The 18,924-nt window shown below is 46.1% G+C and overlaps 1 protein-coding gene across 3 annotated transcripts in view; it reads left to right on the top strand.

Annotated features, from left to right (window-relative positions):
• Positions 1-1,860, top strand: part of RAP1GDS1 (Rap1 GTPase-GDP dissociation stimulator 1) — a 748,947-nt gene extending 747,087 nt beyond the window's left edge. For 2 of the 3 annotated variants that reach the window (XM_078676213.1, XM_078676214.1), the window contains one exon: positions 1,193-1,860. In XM_078676213.1, the coding sequence (XP_078532339.1) occupies positions 1,193-1,320 (128 nt within the window). In that variant the 3' untranslated portion in view covers positions 1,321-1,860. The remainder of the gene's footprint in view (positions 1-1,192) is intronic. The other variant, XM_078676215.1, reaches the window with a different exon arrangement.
• The last annotated feature ends 17,064 nt before the right edge of the window (positions 1,861-18,924 follow it).

Here is an 18,924-nt window from a genome sequence, read left to right as displayed (position 1 = left end):
GGAAGATTTAGTGACAGAGTTCAAAGTAGGGGATGACATTAGGATCAGGACACCTACTGGCAGGGCAGGGCAAGTTGGTCTGAATACAGTAGGCCCACCAAGATCACTAAATTGTTTAGGAATGCCGTCAAGACCCAGGAAGGAAAGATCTGGAACCTGGGAAGAGTAGTGAGATATCACCCCCCCCCCCCCCAGCCCCCCTCACGGGCAGGTTTCCTGTAGAGAAAGAGGGCGTGAAGGCAATTCCGAGGGGAGCATAAGTCCCCCTCCCAGGGAACTGTGGCCGGTCCCCCACCCGGGTGGAAGGACTAGCCGGAGAGTGACCAGACCACCCAGACATTTGGAGCAGTATGTGATGATGTAATTTTCTGTTGTACTATTGGTTTCTGGTGTTCAATTCTGATGCCTCATTCCGCAGGGAAGGGGGATGTGTGGTATCTTCCACTCCTTTCCCCCCCCAGCAGCTCTACATGTAATGGAGCTGCTCGCGGTGACATCACTTAGAATGTCACTGCGACCAGCGTTCCAAGGCGAGCGCCGTGGGGACAAAGTGAAGCTGCCACCTGTTGTGGCTGTTGCTGTGGCTGAGGTCGCTGCCTTTCCCCTTCCTACTTAAGCTGTAATAAATATCTACTCGACCTCCTAACTACCCGTGTCTGTTGTTGATGACCAATATTACATTGGGCTCTTAAAAAGAGCGGCTCATGCATGAGGTGCAGAGGGCACTTGTAATGGAGGTACTTGCTGTCTACAGATTCCCAGAATCCCTCACCATTTCTGAAATCAGCAGTCACCACCCTAGGGTCTCTGCATCCTAACCCAAATATTCAGTGGAGTAAAAAGCATGAAACTGAGGTGCGTTTGTCACAAAATGTATACTTGAAATCGCCTGCTCTTAGTGAGATGGGGTGGCAGACTTGGGAATGCATGCGAGTGCTTCAGACTGTACAAAGATATCTCTGGCTGCACAGAGTACCGAGATGCCTCTATTCAACGCTACATTCACTATTGCAGTGAAGTAGCTTGTTCTTGTGTTTTTTTTACTTGTTACAAAATGTTTGCCTTGCAGAGTGCATTTTGCAGTTTGGTAATGCAGATCAAACTAAATCGACCTTTTTAAGATGAAAACATTGTAATTGTGTTTTTTCATCGTGTAAACTATAATTGTGACTTGTCTCACTTTTTCTTCTAGAGCCCCTAAACAAAGAGGTGCAGAATTTGGCATTCCTGGAGATCGTATCAAAACTTCGAAGCCATGAGAACAAAACTGTTGCCCAGCAGGCCTCGCTAACAGAGCAAAGACTGACTGTAGCAAGCTGAGGGTGCCTGTCACTGACATAGTGTCTCATCACTGGTTCCATTTTTGTCCTGTCTACTGCTGATCATGCTATGTTTTGACACCACTCTGTCACCTGTGCATGCGTGCAATGTTCTCCAAGAAATCGACAACCCGCCGTAGGTACCCGTCAGACAAGGTTTCTTAGTTGTGGTCACCTCAACCTGTCCAAAGGACGGCTCCATCCATTTCTGTTCTATGTGTACTCTCGTTGCTTGAGCCACATTGTGGAATGTGCATGTTGTAGTCCTAAAATGATGTAAATGTCGTACTACAATTACATTATGGCTCTCTTCTCACCCCCCTAAATAACGTAATGCTAACCTAGGTTAATTGTAAGATACAGCAAGACTAGCCTAGTGTTCTGGTTATAGAGTTATAGTCAAGAGCTCCATTTTTGGTGCTTAGGGTTCCTGTTATGGAGGTCATGTGCTGCTGCTCATCCTCTGGTCTTGCCTCCTGATGTCAAACTTGTAGTACCTAGAGGATAAAAAAATAAAACATCCACTGCTCATATTTTACAATTTGCCTGGTGTTTTGTATTACTTTGTGTAACAATGATGAAGAAGAAGAAAATGTATTTATTCTGTTAAGTAAATAGTATCAAAGGTATAAAAAGAATACAAACAAAATAAAATGCATACATGACTCATAATACAAAAAATATATATAAAAAGCGAGTCAACCTATTAGCAGGTACCAGATCATCCGATATGTACAAGTTCCAATAAACATAAAAGACATTCGTTAAAAACAGCGGAAGCATTATAGCAAAGTACCTCGAATTTGTAACAATGAATTTTTGATAGGTTGGGGGGAGGCTAGTGGCACGGTTATTTGACACAGAGAACATTTGGAGAATGTTTTCTTTTCTGCATGTTCAGCTCGAACATGTACAGTACATACGGTGCTGTGTATGTGATGGCTACTTGAAACCAAATGACAGAAACGAAAAACTGGTGTAAGGGAGATTTAGAACATATCCTTGAACAACATATACATTTGATTTTTACCTGGGGCATTTTTTTGACCTTTCACAATAATACATAAGTAACACATTTGGGGGTGATATGTAGTGATTTGCCCAGAATTACACAATTTTGGTCAAGTAACAATACTGTGATTAGAACACGTGCTCCAAATCAGTTATTTACAGCAGACCACAGCCCCCTGCCTTGATGAAAGTGAAACCATTGAAACGCTGTCTGTGTTGGTTACTTAACTCATGTTAATGTGGCGTGCACAGCAATGTCTGAGCAACTATGACATAGTAACGTCATTGTGAAAGTATTTCAAGAATCGATAGCCCAGCTACCGCTTACCATCCATTAATAGTTGTTCAGTGCTTAATTTGTAAAAGAAAAAAAAAAGTTCCTGCATACGAGTTTATCTTGGGAGCCCACCGACAATTGCTAATGTGGCGTAATTATGTTTTCACTTCATCCCTCTCTCTTCTAATGTGCATTCTTTCTTAGACAGTCACAATCTTTTTGTTATTACCATTTTGACTGTTATTAATCACTGTTGACCGTTTATTTATTTAAACGACTTTTTCTTGTATTAACTCTGTTGGGCCAGGTTCATGTTACACAGCAGCACTGTAAGACGGATGGTGATAAAGACACGTGTTCATCACAATCTCCATTCCTCACTCATCCATGTGGGATTTTCTGCCATTTTTCTATATGAACCTTTATGAGCTTGATTAAGCACTAACTTCCCTGTTAGGATCTTGACCTTTGTGCTATATTTTTTCTCAAACCCAGTCTCCGCTTCTGATAAGGAGGTAAACGAATATTGGATAGCTCCTATTATAGACTAGTGAGAACATTATGAACCCAATCCTTCAAACCCTTTAAAGACCTGTGTAGTACCAATATTGCCTTCTTTTTCCAGAACTATTGCCACACCGGACAAGGTGGGCGGAAGTGCTTGTGATTCTGTGGCGATCCTTGCAAACCTATCGGTGAGGGAGCTTACCTCGAGGTGCAGAACAGCGAGGAGAGACATGGCTTTGTACTGTGAACACACACTGCTCTCCAGAAAAAATCAAGCATTGCCCATGACAGGCGATCTAGCCAGATTGGCATTGACAATGCTTGTGTATAACAGTCTGTCAATATCTGTATTATTGATGTTTCATCTTACACATTTCTGCTGTAGTTTTCCTAGTGACCACTAGATGGCATTGAAAGACAGCAGCCTAGTGTTTTAGACATATCTCGGTTTGCAATGCAGCGTTTAGACCAAGAAGAATGACAGATATACTCATGTGAAACTAAAAAGGTCCTCTGGGTTGGTCAATCACAGAAAAAAGGAGAGAAGCAAATTGGAACAAGGCGACTGAGATGGACACGTAAGCCATCCAATTTTGAGCAAGGATTGACTCTGTGAAGTATGGTATGCAACGGTGTCTTCCGACAGACAGCTAGAGCTGTCTGCAGCAAGACCACAGAAAATGTAAGTCTTCCTTTGCTGATTGGGGCCTTTTTTATTTCTGTCTTTCGTTCGTGGTGTGCTCAGCCAGCAGTTAGGAAGCATTTTCAAGAAAATAAAACAAATGCCAAGGTGGTGACAGTTTTTTAGGTCAAGACTAGCGCAGCGCGCATGCTCTTGGAGATGACCTTTAGCAATCAGTCTGCACTCTTCCTCACTCGTGCGTGTGGCGGCATCCACCTTGCGGGAGCGAGCAGGGGCCATATGTTTGTAATTAGCGTGGCCGCGCGCACTTGTTCTTCCACTGCCTGTCTCACCCTCGCCCTCCCTTGTTTTAATGGTTTCCTGCTCATTATTTTCTATTCTTACCGTTCAAGAACACACTGTTAAACCTTAATTTTCGTTAGACTTTTAAATTGAGTGATTTGCAGAGAATCACAGACTTTTGAGTTAATGCCAAGAGTCGAACCCTGTTCTTCAGAGCCAAAGCTGTCCGTTCTGGCTGTTACACTAAATGATCTCCCCTTTACCTTGTTGCTGCTTCTTCGTGTGTCAGCCCCCGTTTTCCTCCCACCCTCCGCTCATCTAAGCAGTCTCTTTTGGAGAGAGCTCTGGGCATGAGCTGAGGCAGGGTTCTTCAGAAACGAAGGAGGCTAGGGCATCTTTCCATTACGCTTCTTATAAAGTGGGATCCTGCAGGATGTGGCCACTGGTATGGTATTTGACCTTGAGTTTGTAGTTTGTCATTTTCTCTCCAGCAGAAGCACATTGCTTTTGCTGCTACCATTACATGTTACAGCGGGCCGTGGCACAAGAAGGCATAGCTGTAAGCTGTCAGGCAGTGTCTTTTAAACTCCCCAGAGGGAAGCTTGCAGATGTTGGTAGGATTGCCTGGTTTAAATTCCCTGAAGTGCGACTAAAAGTGCGCAGAATATATATTACACTCATGTCTTTTGAATTACATGTACTAATATTTGCAGCTTATTTTTTAAACATTTGTTAATAATATTTCCCTTCTATTAAGTAAATGTTAGAAGGCAAACCTTTGCCAAACACTACTGTGAATTTAACGTTCTTATACATACATTTCCAGCCGCTGTCAGTTACAAAAAAGAAACCAGCATTTGCAATGCAATAGGTCTAACATTTATGCGAGTTTGAGCTAGTGGCATTGTAAATGACAATACCTTTTATTTATGTTTTGGTTTATAAAACATAAATAAAAGGTATTGTAATTTATAATGGCACTAGCTTGAACTCGCGTAAATGCGAGACCTATTGCATTACAAATGCTTGTTTTTATTACAGTCAATTGCGTGAAAATTGTGGGCCTTTGGCACTTTTGGGCCAATTAACGATTTGCAAAATCGCTAAAAGCTGGAGGTCTGTTTAGTGTAAAGCTTTGTCTTTAGCCAGTAAAACCATATACTGTCAGCCTGTACATTTCTCTCATTCTTCCTGGTTAGAGCTCTGAATTCCACCCTTCCCTCCCTGCTTCACTATCCAGTGGTCCAAATGCGGTCTGCCTAGAGCTGTATTTGCAAGTATGTGACCACCCTCGCTGCGCTATTTGGTCTTTCTTAGTAGACTTCCAGCCTGGGTGTCCACGTAAAGGGAGATTGGTTAAGGATTGTTGCCCTGTGCAATCTCTTCTGTTTGGGCCAGATATGTCCAGAAAGAAACTACATCCAGAGTCCCTCTATTGTCCCCTCTCCTATCCCTACAAATTTCTCCGCACACATCAGAGCCACCTCTTCCCTTTTTGGGTTCCACAAGAGGCTCGAGGCCTGGCTCTTCGAATTCTCTGTGAAGTCCACATGCCTACTCACCTGCTTGAGCACCTGGATGCCCTTGCGGGTGAGTAGTACACTATAGAAATCAACATACCAGTCCAGAGTGAATACCATACATTATGTATTTGGTGATTAACCCCTTCCGTGCGGGGGTAATTCCCCCGCTGTGCTCGGGGCGGGCGCGGCGCCCCGGTGTTCATGACGAGCTCAGCTCGTCATGAGGCACGGCGCTTGTGTGCTCATGACGAGCTGAGCTCGTCATGACCACACCCGTTCCCGTGGAACGCTCAGCACAGCAGGGGAATTATCCCCGTGTGTGAGCGTTCACGGCTCATGACGAGCTGAGCTCGTCATGAGCACTGGAGCGCCGTGCCTCATGACGAGCTGAGCTCGTCAAGAGCATGGAAGAGGTTAACACTGCTTCCAATAGGTTGCCACTGGAACTCCTGCCTAGCACTATATAATACTCCCTGATGATTTAACAGGGCCTCCAACGAATTGTCTCCTTGAATCTAAAGTGATTTCTATGTATGAAACTACCCATCCCAAAAGAAGGTAAGTGCTTGCTGGAGCAGCTTAATCTGTTCTCACACACTCTGCAACACCTTTGATATGACATCAACCATGAGCGCACTGTGCACGCACCATGTCATCAACCCTCATGCACCTCACCAACTTGTCCCACATAGGCCAAATACAAAAAAACACAATTTGAACTAAGCACCCTGAAAGGGCTCCCGGGAACCCAAGGTAAATAGAAGCACTTCACTACTTCACAAGTGATATGAAGCAATATATAAATGATGCAAACGGACCACCCAGGGAAAAGCTTTAGGCCTCGCCGGGCGTACGGGAAGTGCTATATATAAATACTATACAAAGTACGCTTAAGCTACAAAATACACATGAATGTTTCTCCCTAAATCATGGATTTGTTGAGAAATGAAACACAATTCTGTATTACCTCTTTAAATCAGACTTGATAGTACGCTTACTACTCTATATAACGGAGTTATAACCTAAAATAATGGTGTGAAATCTGCACAAGTGGCATGACACCAAACAGTATGACAATCTATTATTCATGTGCATGCATGACAATGCTGCTAACAGTGTGAAGCATCCCATTACCTCGTGTAGATAAATCTAGCATCATAAGCACAATTTCATACTAAGCTGAACAAGAAGACTATTTGAAATTGCATTGGATCAAAGAGAAACAGCGCGACCAACTAAAACGCTTTGGGCATATTTACTGATCTGTCATGCAGTGCTGCAAGTCACCTTGCTGCAGTACGTGACAGGGAAAGGGCAGGAATGCATTGTATTTAACACAATACAGTGCATTCCTGCTTATTTTCGAACACTAACGCACAATGTGCTGCCTAGCGCCAACGCAGACACTCTTGCACCATGGTACGGGACTGATCACGAACATGGAGCTCCTTCTCAGTAGCGTACTGCTCATTTGCAAAACACGTTAAGTCCTCGTCCGGGATAGCAAGCACTATATAAAATACTTAGACCACACCACCATCATTTTAGTTTGTTGAGCAGTGTGTTACTTCAAAAAAATAGCTACATAGTTCTACAACCTTTAACACACCTACAAATAAAAAGCATTAGCCTGTAAAATACATCGTTTTCATGTTTTGTCTAGTAATTTTGGGTCAGAAATAAGGTTGATTTATTACAATAGACACAGGACACATGGTGAAGGTATATATACATATATATATATATTTCAACCTTTTAGGTGGAGTATGGAGCTTCCTGGAAAAAGGAGCTGCACTGGTGGATATACCCCTTCAATCTTGTATGGCAGTGCAGCTGGTAATGGGGAATGTTCCTAGTTACAGGCCATCTGCCATGATCCCTCAACATGAGAGCACATGCACTAGATAACCTCAAGTTGGAGGACCCCAGTGGGAACTACACCTCAAAGTGACAGAACTGATCTCCAGATTGAGGTGTTCATCCATGGACATCTTTGCCACTAACCAGAATAAGAAGTGTAATTGATGTTGTGCCATATGCTTCCATCTGAATGGTTGGCTGTGGGATGCCTTCAGGTTCAGCTGGTTTCAAGCTCTCCTTTCTGCATTTCCACCGATTCTGCTGCTCTTGAAAGAGCTGTAGAAAGTGCAAGATGATCAATCACAGGTGAGTCCGATTGCTGCAGACTGGATTAGAACGTTCTGGTACGCCAATATGTTGCCACTCAGGTTTCCACCGCCTCTTCCTCTCCAGAAGCAGCTTTGCCTTCGCTCCAAAAAGCTGTTGCTGAGCGGAGTTCTTTTGCCTCCAAACGTAGCAGATGTAATCTTGACTGCCAGAACACTGACTACAATATCTGTGTATGTAGGACACTGGTAGGAGTTTGAGGAGTGGTGTGAGCCATTCTGACATCCTGAGTGCTCTCTATCTCATACAGCAAGTGACAGCAGGAGAGGTTACTTGGCTGCCATGTCTGCTTTCATGCATCTCCCTGATCAATCATCACTGTTAGGTCACTCTCAGTGACATGTGTTTGTGTTTTTTAAGGTTTGCTTTACTTGTTTCCTCTCTTTCCATTCATTGTTCCTCAGAGGAAACCGAGTGGTGTTGACTTTAATAAGATCAATTTTTCAGATGATGCTGAGTTGTCCTGTTCAACTTCTTATTTTGAAGGTGGTGTCGCCTGTATCAATAACTTCAAGCCATTTCAGATCATCCCCCTTTCAGGTTTCTATCCGGACAAGTCGGTCTTCTGTTCTCTGCCCACAATCCTTGTCCAAGTTGGTTTCAGCCTTCATTTGGCCCAGTCTAGCACCCTTCCAATGTTCTTCGCTTCTCATCCCACCAAGGAGAAGCAGCTGCAAAAACTGAAACCCAGGCACCCACTGTCCTACTATATCAACAGCACAGGACAAGACAGAGTGGATCACGAGCTCTCTGTGGGCTTTGCTGGAGCCGAGAAAAGCAAGGTGGTAACCAAATGCACAATTTTGCATTAGAAAATCTTCATACATAGCATGATCTATGTTTTTGCCATGTAGGACCCACCAGAGGGCACTTGTCCACTAAGGCTTTCCTGCTTTCACTAGAGGCGTTTGAGTGGTTTACATCTGCCTGGGGGGCACGTGGTCTTCCATGCATACGTTTGCTAAACATTACTTTCTCACAGGCCATGCAAGCAGTGACGGATACTTTGCCATGGCTGTGCTGCATGACGACTGTTCAATCAGCACTACTCATTCCAACCTCCTGGAGAGTATTGCTTTGGAACTCATTCTTAAGGTGAGGAATCTGAAGGAAAATGTATCCATCAGAAGTAAAAGTTACTGACCCTAGGTAGAAATAATACATAATGTCCCTTTCGATTCCTGTAGATTAATCACCCTCCTCTCTCCTTCCTGACGAGTGAGTGCAATCAGATCACAAGGACTGGGTTAAGTTACTTCTCAAACCTCGTGACACAACCTGGTGGCACAAGAGACCTACTGCTTAGGAAAAAGTTTTGGAAGATATTCTTGAGGTGAGGAATTGCTAGGACGTTTATGTACCCATCAGAAATATTGTTACTTATGGTAAGTAACATTTATTTCTGGCTCCCAGCCCATGTGTTCTTTGAAATACTAAAAATGGGAGCTACCATCTGGCAAACTTGCATCGAAGACTAAGACTCTAACACTAAATTTGTCATAAAAAAATATAAATCATCTTTCAACTAAATATTCAGTAGCATTTTTACTAATATTTCATGCAACGGAATGCAGCAACCACAGTTACTGCACGGTGTTACACGTGAGGTATGGCGCTGCTTCATTTTTTCAACGCTCCGGTGCACCTTCATGCTTCATAGGGTAACAAACACACCTTTGTACACATAAATGATGCATAACGTGGCCCTAGAAAAAGAACAGTAAATAACGGGACAGAAAACAAAATACATAAAGAAAATAAAAAGTCACTTACTGAGATGGGTAGTGAGACAAAATATCGAAATTAAAATATCGATATACAATAATATCGATGTTTTAATTTCGATGGTATAGAATATCGATGTCCAAAATATCGACAGGCAGAATATAGTTTTTTTTAAGGTATGTATGTTACTAATATCGAAAATATCGAAATTTGTACCCCTACGCTATCCAACGCTTTCCCTACTGTTGCACCCTCTGGAGTGGGAATAGTAATTTTTACCCCTACGCTATCCAACGCTTTCCCTACTGTTGCACCCTCTGGAGTTGGAATAGTAATTTTTACCCCTACGCTATCCAACGCTTTCCCTACTGTTGCACCCTCTGGAGTGGGAATAGTAATTTTTACCCCTACGCTATCCAACGCTTTCCCTACTGTTGCAATATGTGGAGTATGTATATATATTAATTAATATGTAGTTTTTAATTTATTTTAAATGTATATGTATTAGTTATAATTTTCTAAATATGTTTTAATGTTTTTATTTAATATTTGTAAAATTATATGTATTTGTAAACTATTTTTACAGTATTATTAATACATTTTAAAAAACGATATTTTTACTTTCAATATTTTTGTACTACGATATTAAAATTTCGATATTTTTGTACTTACCTTTATGAAGATATAACTCTGATATTTTTTACTTCGATATTTTTGTATCGATATTTTTGTAGGTAGATATTCTGTCTGTCGATATTATGTCATAGATTCACTGGGATGTACATCCTCACCGGTCGCGATTTTCTTAGTGCTCCAGCAGGAGCTCAGCCAACTCCCTTAGCCAATTCTGGCGCTGCTCTCATGCTGAGAGAGCAGTGCCAGGATTGGATGGAGCAGTTGGGCCGGATGCTTCTTTAGGCCCTGTAGGCCTGTGCTTGGTCTCCACCCAGCTGTCTAAGACAGCTAGATGGAGAGCATCAAAGTGCACATGTCCCTTTGGCCAGATCAAGGCAGCTTGGCAGCAGAGGACATGCCCTGCATGTGTCGGGGCTGGCGCTGCTGCAAGTCCGCACATCAGAAAAATAAAATGACAATTAAATCTTTTAATTGCCATTTTATTTTTTCTTGCACAGCTCGTAGCGGGGAGGCGGGTGATGTTCCCCCACTCATGTGAAGAAGCCACCGCTGCATTTCAGATAAAAAAACTTTTGGGATAGAAATTAAATAGTTAATCAAGTCTATGGACCAGTTTGCTTCACTTTCTGTGACTTTACACTGGTGCAAAGCCTTGAAGAATTTGCCCCTTGGGATCAGCCTGGTAAATTGCGAATGATTTTACCTCAAATATTGTATTTGAATTTTGAGATAAATATTGCCAGGTCAAACCTGCCAGTATTTATCAAGGAAATGTTGTAGATATTTACCATAACATCTGGATTTTGGTGTGGGAAACAGCAAACTTTGCATATTAATTACCAAAGACACATAATTAGGTAGTATTCATCTCACAACCGAAAACGTTTGACTCCGTGCATTCGGATTTTAGCATAAGTGAAAAATATTACACCAGTTTCCAGGCTGCTTGTAATGAGGACTTGAAGCCCAGATTTACTAATGCTTTGTGCTGGGTCTGGGTCATCGATGTAACGCAAACCCGGGGCAATTTATTGGACTGAGATTTACTGCCCAACATAAGCTAGGATTTGCATTGGAGTTCCCCAACGTAATGCATAGTTGCACTGTGTGCTACTTTGTGTCAAGGAGGCGTTCCATGAGTAGTAAATGGGCGTTCACCTGCAACAACCCATAGGTTTGATGCAAATCCCTGTCTACTAACATTAGTAGACAGGGATTTGTGCCAATACATTAATCCTTCACGAGGCACGCTGTTTTAATTTTTCCGTATTTTTCCAACTTTGCATGTATGCTGCAGCATAGAGCACACAGGCAAAGTTTGAAAAATCTTAATCAATCAATCAGGACATTTGTAAAGCGCACTACTCACCCGTGAGAGTCTCAAGGCGCTTTGGGGGGGAGGGGGGAGGTTGTTACTACTGCTCGAATAGCTAGGTCTTGAGAAGTCTTGAAGGTTAGCAGGTCCTGGGTCTGCCAGAGAAGGGTGAGGAGGGTGTTCCAGGTCTTGGCGGCGAGGTGGGAGAACGATCTGCCGCCCGAGGTTGCTCTTCGGATGCGGGTGACGGTGGCGAGGTCGGCGGAGAGGAGCTGGCGTTTCGGGATGTAGAAGGTGAGTCATCATCTGTTGAGGTATGCTGGTCCGGTGTTGTGGAGTGCCTTGTGTGCATGGGTGAGGAGCTTGAAGGTGATCCTCTTGTTGACGGGAAGCCAGTGCAAGTCTCTCATGTAGGGTGTGATATGGCTGCGGCGAGGGATGTCAAGGATCAGGCGTGCGGAGGCGTTCTGAATGTGTTGTAGTCATTTCAGGAGTTTGGCTGAGGCTCCTGCGTAGAGGGTGTTTCCGTAGTCCAGCCTGCTGCTGACGAGGTCCTGGGTGACCATTCTCATTTCGTTGGGGATCCACTTGTAGATCTTGCGGAGCATGCGGAGGGTGCTGAAGCAGGACGACGAGACAGCGTTGACCTGTTTTGATATGGAGAGGGTGGAGTCGAGGATGAAACCCAGGTTGCGTGCGTGGTCGGTGGGTGTGGGTGCTGTTCCCATTACAGTAGGCCACCAGGAGTTGTCCCAGGCCGAGGGGGTGGAGCTGAGGATGAGGACTTCTGTCTTGTCTGAGTTAAGCTTCAGACGGCTGTGCTTCATCCACTCCGCGACGGCTTTCATTCCTTTGTGGAGGTTGGTTTTGGCGGTGAGTGTGTCCTTGGTGAGAGAGAGGATCAGCTGGGTGTTGTCGGTGTAGGAGATGATGTTGAGATCGTGCAGTCGGGCGACGTGCCATGTAGATGTTGAACAGTATCGGGCTGAGGGACGAGCCCTGGGGTACGACACAGACGATCTCAGTGGCTTCGGAGTTGAAAGGGGGAGGCAGACACTCTGGGTTCTGCCGGAGAGGAAGGAGGTGGTCCAGTCCAGAGCCTTGTCTCTGATTCATGCGTCATAGAGGCGTGTGCATAGGGTGCAGTGGCAGACTATGTCGAAAGCGGCTGATAAGTCCAGGAGGATGAGGGCCGCTGTTTTGCCTTTGTCCAGAAGGACCCTGATGTCATCGGTGGCGGTGATGAGGGCAGTTTCGGTGCTGTGGTTGCTGCGGAGCCCAGACTGGGGCGGGTCCAGGATACTGTTCTCCTCGAGGTAGCGGGTCAGCTGTTTCTTGACGTCTTCTCGATGACCTTCGCCGGGAACGGGATCAGAGAGATGGGTCAGAAGTTCTTGAGGTCCTTAGGGTCCGCCTTGGGTTGTTTGATTAAGGCGTTGATCTCGGCATGCTTCCAGCCCCCCGGGAAGGTTGCTGTCTCAAAGGAGATGTTGATGGCTTTCCGGAGGTGGGGTGCAATAGTGGTGTTGGCTTTGTCGAAGATGTGATGTGGACAGGGGTCTGACGGAGAGTCGGAGTGGATGGTGTTCATGATTGTGATGATGTCGTCGTTTATGTTGGTCCAGGGGGTCGGTGTGGATGAAAATCTTGGGGACGGAGGTCTCTGTGGCTGTCTGTGCGGTCATGAAGTTGGAGCTGTTGTGGATGTCTGCGATCTTATGCTGGAAGAAGGTGGCAAGGGAGTCTCACAGGTCTTGCGAAGGTGGGATGTTGTTGGTGTTGGAGCTGGGGTTGGAGACTTCACAATGCTGAAGAGCTCTTTGCTGTTGTGTGTGTGTTGTTGTCTAGGTGGTCTTTGAAGGAGGCCCTTTTGGCAGATCTGATGAGGTGGTGGTGTCTGCTGGTGGCGTTCTTGTGGGCTGCATAGCTGTCTGGTGTCTGTTCACGGTGTTATTTTTTCCTCTAGTTTTCGGCAGGTTTTCTGGGACGCCTGGAGGTCCTCGGTGAACCAGCTGGCTCTCTTGCTGGTGTGTCTGTTGCAGGGTTTCCTGATCAGGGCGAGAGTGTTGGTGCAGTCGTTGATCTGCTGTCTGAGGTTGTGGGCGGCGGTTTCGGGGTCGGTGGGGTTTGTGGGTGGGCTCTGGGTGAGGGTGATAGTTAGCTGGACTTCAGTGTCTTTGCTTCAGCAGCGGCGAGGGATCTGGTGGGTGCAGTGGTGCGTGGTGGGTTTCTGGACGGTGAAGTGGATGCAGCGATGGTCGGTCCAATGGAGTTCGGTGGTGTGGCTGAAGGAGACTTGGGAGCTGGCGGAGAAGATTGGGTCAAGCGTGTGGCCGGCTGAGTGGGTGGGTGGGTGTGTGTTGTGACGAGCTGTCTGAGTCCGAAGTTGTCGATCAGGGTGGTGGAGTTGTTGTTCTTGAGGTGGAAGTTCAGGTCCCCGAAGGAGGATGTAGTCTGTAGAGGCGAGGGCGTGTGTACTGACTAAGTCGGCGATGGAGTCGCTGAACTGTGGCTGGGGTCCAGGGGGTCTGTAGACGAGGGTTCTTTGGAGGGTGGTGTTGGGATCGGTGTGGATCTGGAAGTGCAGGTGTTCGGCGGTGCTGAGGGTGTTCCTGTGGACGATGGCGATACCTCCTCCCGCTCCGTTGGTGCGGTCCCTGCTGGTGCTCTTGTAGCTGTCCGGGATGCTATGGCGATGTCGGGCGCCGAGGAGGGGGTTCATCCAGGTCTCCGTCACGAAGGCGACGTCTGGGGAGGTGAAGTCGAGTAGGTCCCAGAGTTTGACGGTATGTTTGCGGGCGGAGCAGGTGTTGAGAAGGATGCAACTGAGGTGGTTGAGGTCTTTCACGGTGGGTGGGTTGGTGGATCGGATGCTGGCGAAGCTGCAGTTCAGGCAGGAGAAGGGTCCATGGGTGCGCTTTTGAGTGGCCAGGAAGCAGGAGTGTGATCATCCGGTGTTGAGTGAGTGGAGGGAGCTGGTGTCATGGCAATCTGGCGGGTAAGGGGTCCTGGCCCTGGGTGCAGTCCAGGCACAGACGCCATATTTGGGGAGGTGGGAGGGAGGAGCAGCTGGGAGGGGGTAGTGGGGTAGCGAATGGGCGCGGAGGGGGGCGGGGCCGCAGCGGCGGGAATGGAAGCGGGATACAGAAGGCAAAGAAATGGGAGAAAACAGAATAACGGTGCAACAACCGAGACAGGGGCAAAAACGAAATTGAAGTGATAAAAATAATACAGGATCAGGCACAAAACACAATGAGGCTGATGAGGCAAAAAGGGGCAGAACAAGCGCAGAACACTTACGGCCTACCACTGGCCTCAAACTACGAGCAGCTGCGGTCAAGTGGACACAGACGCACAGGTGGTGGTGCGGGGGGGCGTCCTAACCTGTGAAGGATAGTTCTTTTTACTGTAATGCTCCCCTTCCAGTACAAAAGCAATGCTTTAGAGATAAACACACCCTTGCACTATGGTGTCGTGTGCATGCATTGGCGCAAGGCAGATGACACCCAGCTCATCCTCTTACTTACAGACAACAACCACACCACCAGAACTAACTACACCACCTGCATGTCAAAATTAGCAAACTGGATGAAACAGAACTGCCTAAAACTCACCACAGATAAATCCGAGGACCTGATCTTCGGTAACAACTCCTGGTAGCCAATAGCCCTGGGACCCAAGCCCATTTACACTTACCATGCCAGAAACCTCTGCATCATCTTGAATGACAGACTCACTATGGCCAAACAAATCAACTCTGTCACCTCCTCCTGCTTCTTCATCCTACATATTTTCTGCAAAATAGTCCAATGACTCCCCAATCATACCAGACAAACAGTCATCTGGGCCTTCATCACCAGCAAACTAGACTACAATAACACTTGATGAATCAACTCAACTCATACCAAGACTACAGATTACCCAGAACACTGCCAGACTCACACACCTTCCCCGCAGCACACACTTCATGCCCCACCTCAGACAGCGACACTGGCTACCAATCCAGAAGTGATGCCAATTCAAATTGCTCACCCACGTATAAAAAAGCCCTCCACAATGCCAGACCTGCCTTCCTCTACCGCCACCAACCAACCAGGTAACTGTGCTCAGTCACACTCCACCTCGCAAAAATACCTTGCATCCTGCAGGAACAAATCAGGACTCTCCTCCTACATCGCTGCCAAATCCTGGAACGACCTTCCTCACCACATCCGGACCTTCCCATCCCTACTCGAGCAGTGGTGGCTGTTAAGGATTGGGGTTGTAGAAAAATGAAAAATAAACTTACCGCATCTCTCCTCTGTTGTCTCTCAGTGACTCTTCCCAACGAGTCCGGCCAGAATTGAAGCAGGAAGCATGCAGGCTTCCCTAATCTAATCATGCCGCTCCTGTCTGCAGTGTCGTGATTGGTCTGAGCACCATGTTTCAGCGCTCAGACAGGTACTGTGAGCCTGTGCAAGTTTCTCCACCAGGCTGTTATAGAGCCTGGTGGAGAACATGCTGTGTGTGCATGACCGTTTGGCCGGCCCAAGACGGCCGATCAAACCTTCATGCACACTTAGAGTGCCCACCACTCCTCCCCACCTTGTGAGCAGAGCAGCCCAGCCTCGCAAAACTGCCTCAGCTGGGAAAAACAAAATGATAATAACATCGTGTTCTTATCATTTTCTTTTTTACACTGCTGAAAAGCTGTGGGACGATGCTCCTCTGCCTTAACCCCTTCCACGCTCATGACGAGCTGGGCTCGTCATGCAGTAGCCTGCTCACACGCTCATGACGAGCCCAGCTCGTCATGAATAATGGGTTTTTGAAAATCCCAGCGCATGGTTGTAAATCTGCGAGCATCGATGCGGTTAACAGTGGAACTGCCACTATACTCGAGTACAGGAAGAAGCTGAAGACCTGGCTATTGAACTAGGAGTCCGATCGGCCTACTCATCTACTCCAGTGCCTGGATACCCCTCGGGTGATAAGCACTCTATACAAATCCTCATTACAGCCAACATTTTGCCAGCCCTGGAGAAGAGAATAAATGCAGCGTATTTTAGTAGATATGGCACTATTGTTTCTCTTTGTTTGACACAAGGCAGCTCAGCAACTGCATCATTACATCAAATATTAGTAAATCTGCGCGGCAGTGTTTTGAAAGGACCAATTGAGAGGGCTTTCTTTTTAGCAGTCTCAGGTGTTCTCCAAACTTCATTGAAGATTTTTGGTCATACAATGACTATGGACATAGTGGTGTTCAATATTCTTGAGCAGGCAATGGTTCAATATGTTATATAGTTCAGATCCCAATTCAGCTTTTACATAACTGGCTTCCCAATAAGCAGAACATGTTTCCTTCTCACCCCAAAACCTTGTGTGCCAACTGTTTAAAGCATTGCTGTTTATTTGAGATCATTAAAATATTGCCACTACCAACAATTGCATGTTCCACATGCCAAGTCTGTTCTTCTAAAACTAACTTTATTTTGAGTACTTCAATAGCAAAAGGCCAGCATTTATGATAAAATATGAATCTTGTTCTACTAGGGCTAGCATCTCCTACTTTGTCTGCTCACAGATGGAAGAATAGTCTTGTCTGTTACTATGGCAACGCTCAACTCAGCAATTCTTTTGTAATGCATTTGCAGTTGCCAGGACTGGAGCCCATTATCCCAGGTGCACAGCAAGCAATGGAGAGAGTGCCTTTGATGGCAGCAATGAAAGGCACCCTTATTGTCTTCTATTCTGAGTGCATTAAAACAGAAAAAAAGGTTGAGCACCTCCAGAACAAGTAGTTGCGATGGCTCGTGTGTGTCCTCTGCAGATTCTGTAACTTAGAAATAGCTCACCAGCCATGCTTGGGGCCTGCATACATTGTTACTGAGGTCATAGTACAGTTGACAACCACATAATGTTCCACGGCGTTGATTGAATGTAAATGGCAACCTGTACCTAGCAGTTTCCAGATTTTTGAAAACCATCTGGAACTTGAAATATTTAAAGAATTTGACATGCGACAGGTGATAAAGAATCTTCAGATATAGGAAGATAGGCATGGCTTTTTCTCCTGACTGTCTCCAGTTTTGCCACTTGAAGACTGGTTACTTTTTAAGTCTCGCTTAGCGTTGTAGCATGCATGCGCAGCTCGCTCTGCAAGGCATATTGTAGTAGGGTATGTTTTAGAGGTGGAGTGGAAGCCCCGCCCATCTTTTATATTGGCTGGCATCATCGTCCATGGTAAACGCTGGCTTCCGATTGATAATTAGGCTTATTAATCCCGCCTTGTTACCGCCCTGTCTCCTTTTGGGAGCGCCCATCCGGACTGGATCGTTTACTTGCAGAGAGTCTCCTTCATTAGTCGGTAAGCACGCACTATTTAGAAAATGGACACTGATGGGGACAATGGCGGCTGCAGCGCTATGTGCTCTAAATTGTATGTTTTAAAAAAAATTACTTTAATGAGCCCGGTACCGCGCTCACTTTATATATTTATATTTTACATTTATGTTGAGCATGGCACCGCTTCAAGGACACCGCACTCGGTTTCTTTATATATTTTTTAACTTTAACACTGAGCGCAGCGCCCGCTTCGACACCACGCTCAGTGTTAACGTTTTTTTTTAAAAAAGCACGGTGTCCTTGAAGTGGCGGCGCGCTCACTTTTCAACTTAACCATTTGCAATGTAATTGGACCTATTTCATTGCAAATGCTTGTTTTCTTATATGAGTGGACACGGGACAGCTAAAGCCCTCACTAGGCCAGCCTGTAGAAAGGGGTAGGTTATTTATGGGGCACCCAAGACACGCCCATGACGCGAGTCGGTGGCCTGTACACAAAGCAGGCACCTAATGGGCCACTTGCGAGTGTTGGCATTGACACCCAGGTGTGGCGAGAGCCGGCACCTTCTGTGCCCCGTCGCTGGTCATTGTGTTTGCCTTGGAACTGGCCCTGCTCTCGCTTCCAGTGTCAATGGCATGCTCATACTTTAGAAATCGCCGCAGTGTTTACGCGACGGAGGTGTGGAGCCGCGGGGGTCTACACTGCCTCAGTTTCATCACACTTCCCTCAAAGAGTGTCTGTGGACACAGGCCTCCGAGCGGACATCCTGATGGGGCGCTGCTACGCGTGCACTAACCGCATCAGGTACCCACTGGTCTGTCACCCTCTGCGCAGCTCCCCGAGACCTGGCTGCACGTGCTGTGCGCTGGTTCTAGCTGTGAGCTGTACCCTATAGAGGCCTCGCGGGCACAGACTGCGGAACCTTAGGTGCTTCATGGACTGCTCTGCAAACATGGTCTTGAAGTGAGAGGACGTGCACGAGTGAGCCCCTGCCTCAGCACTCTCACTTCGATCACTAAATAGGCTTTAACATTAGTACCGACCTTTATAGGAGTGGGAATATTTTAATCAGAATAATGCCTGTTCTCCTCCCACCTCATTCCTGTTCCACTCATTCCAGTTTCCCTTCCCCGTCATTCCTGTTCCAATTCCCCCTTCATTCCTGTTACCC

Source organism: Lissotriton helveticus, chromosome 2_1 (assembly GCF_964261635.1).
Source record: "Lissotriton helveticus chromosome 2_1, aLisHel1.1, whole genome shotgun sequence".
In the NCBI taxonomy this organism is placed as follows: domain Eukaryota; kingdom Metazoa; phylum Chordata; class Amphibia; order Caudata; family Salamandridae; genus Lissotriton; species Lissotriton helveticus.
This window is presented reverse-complemented; position numbering and strand designations above follow the sequence as displayed.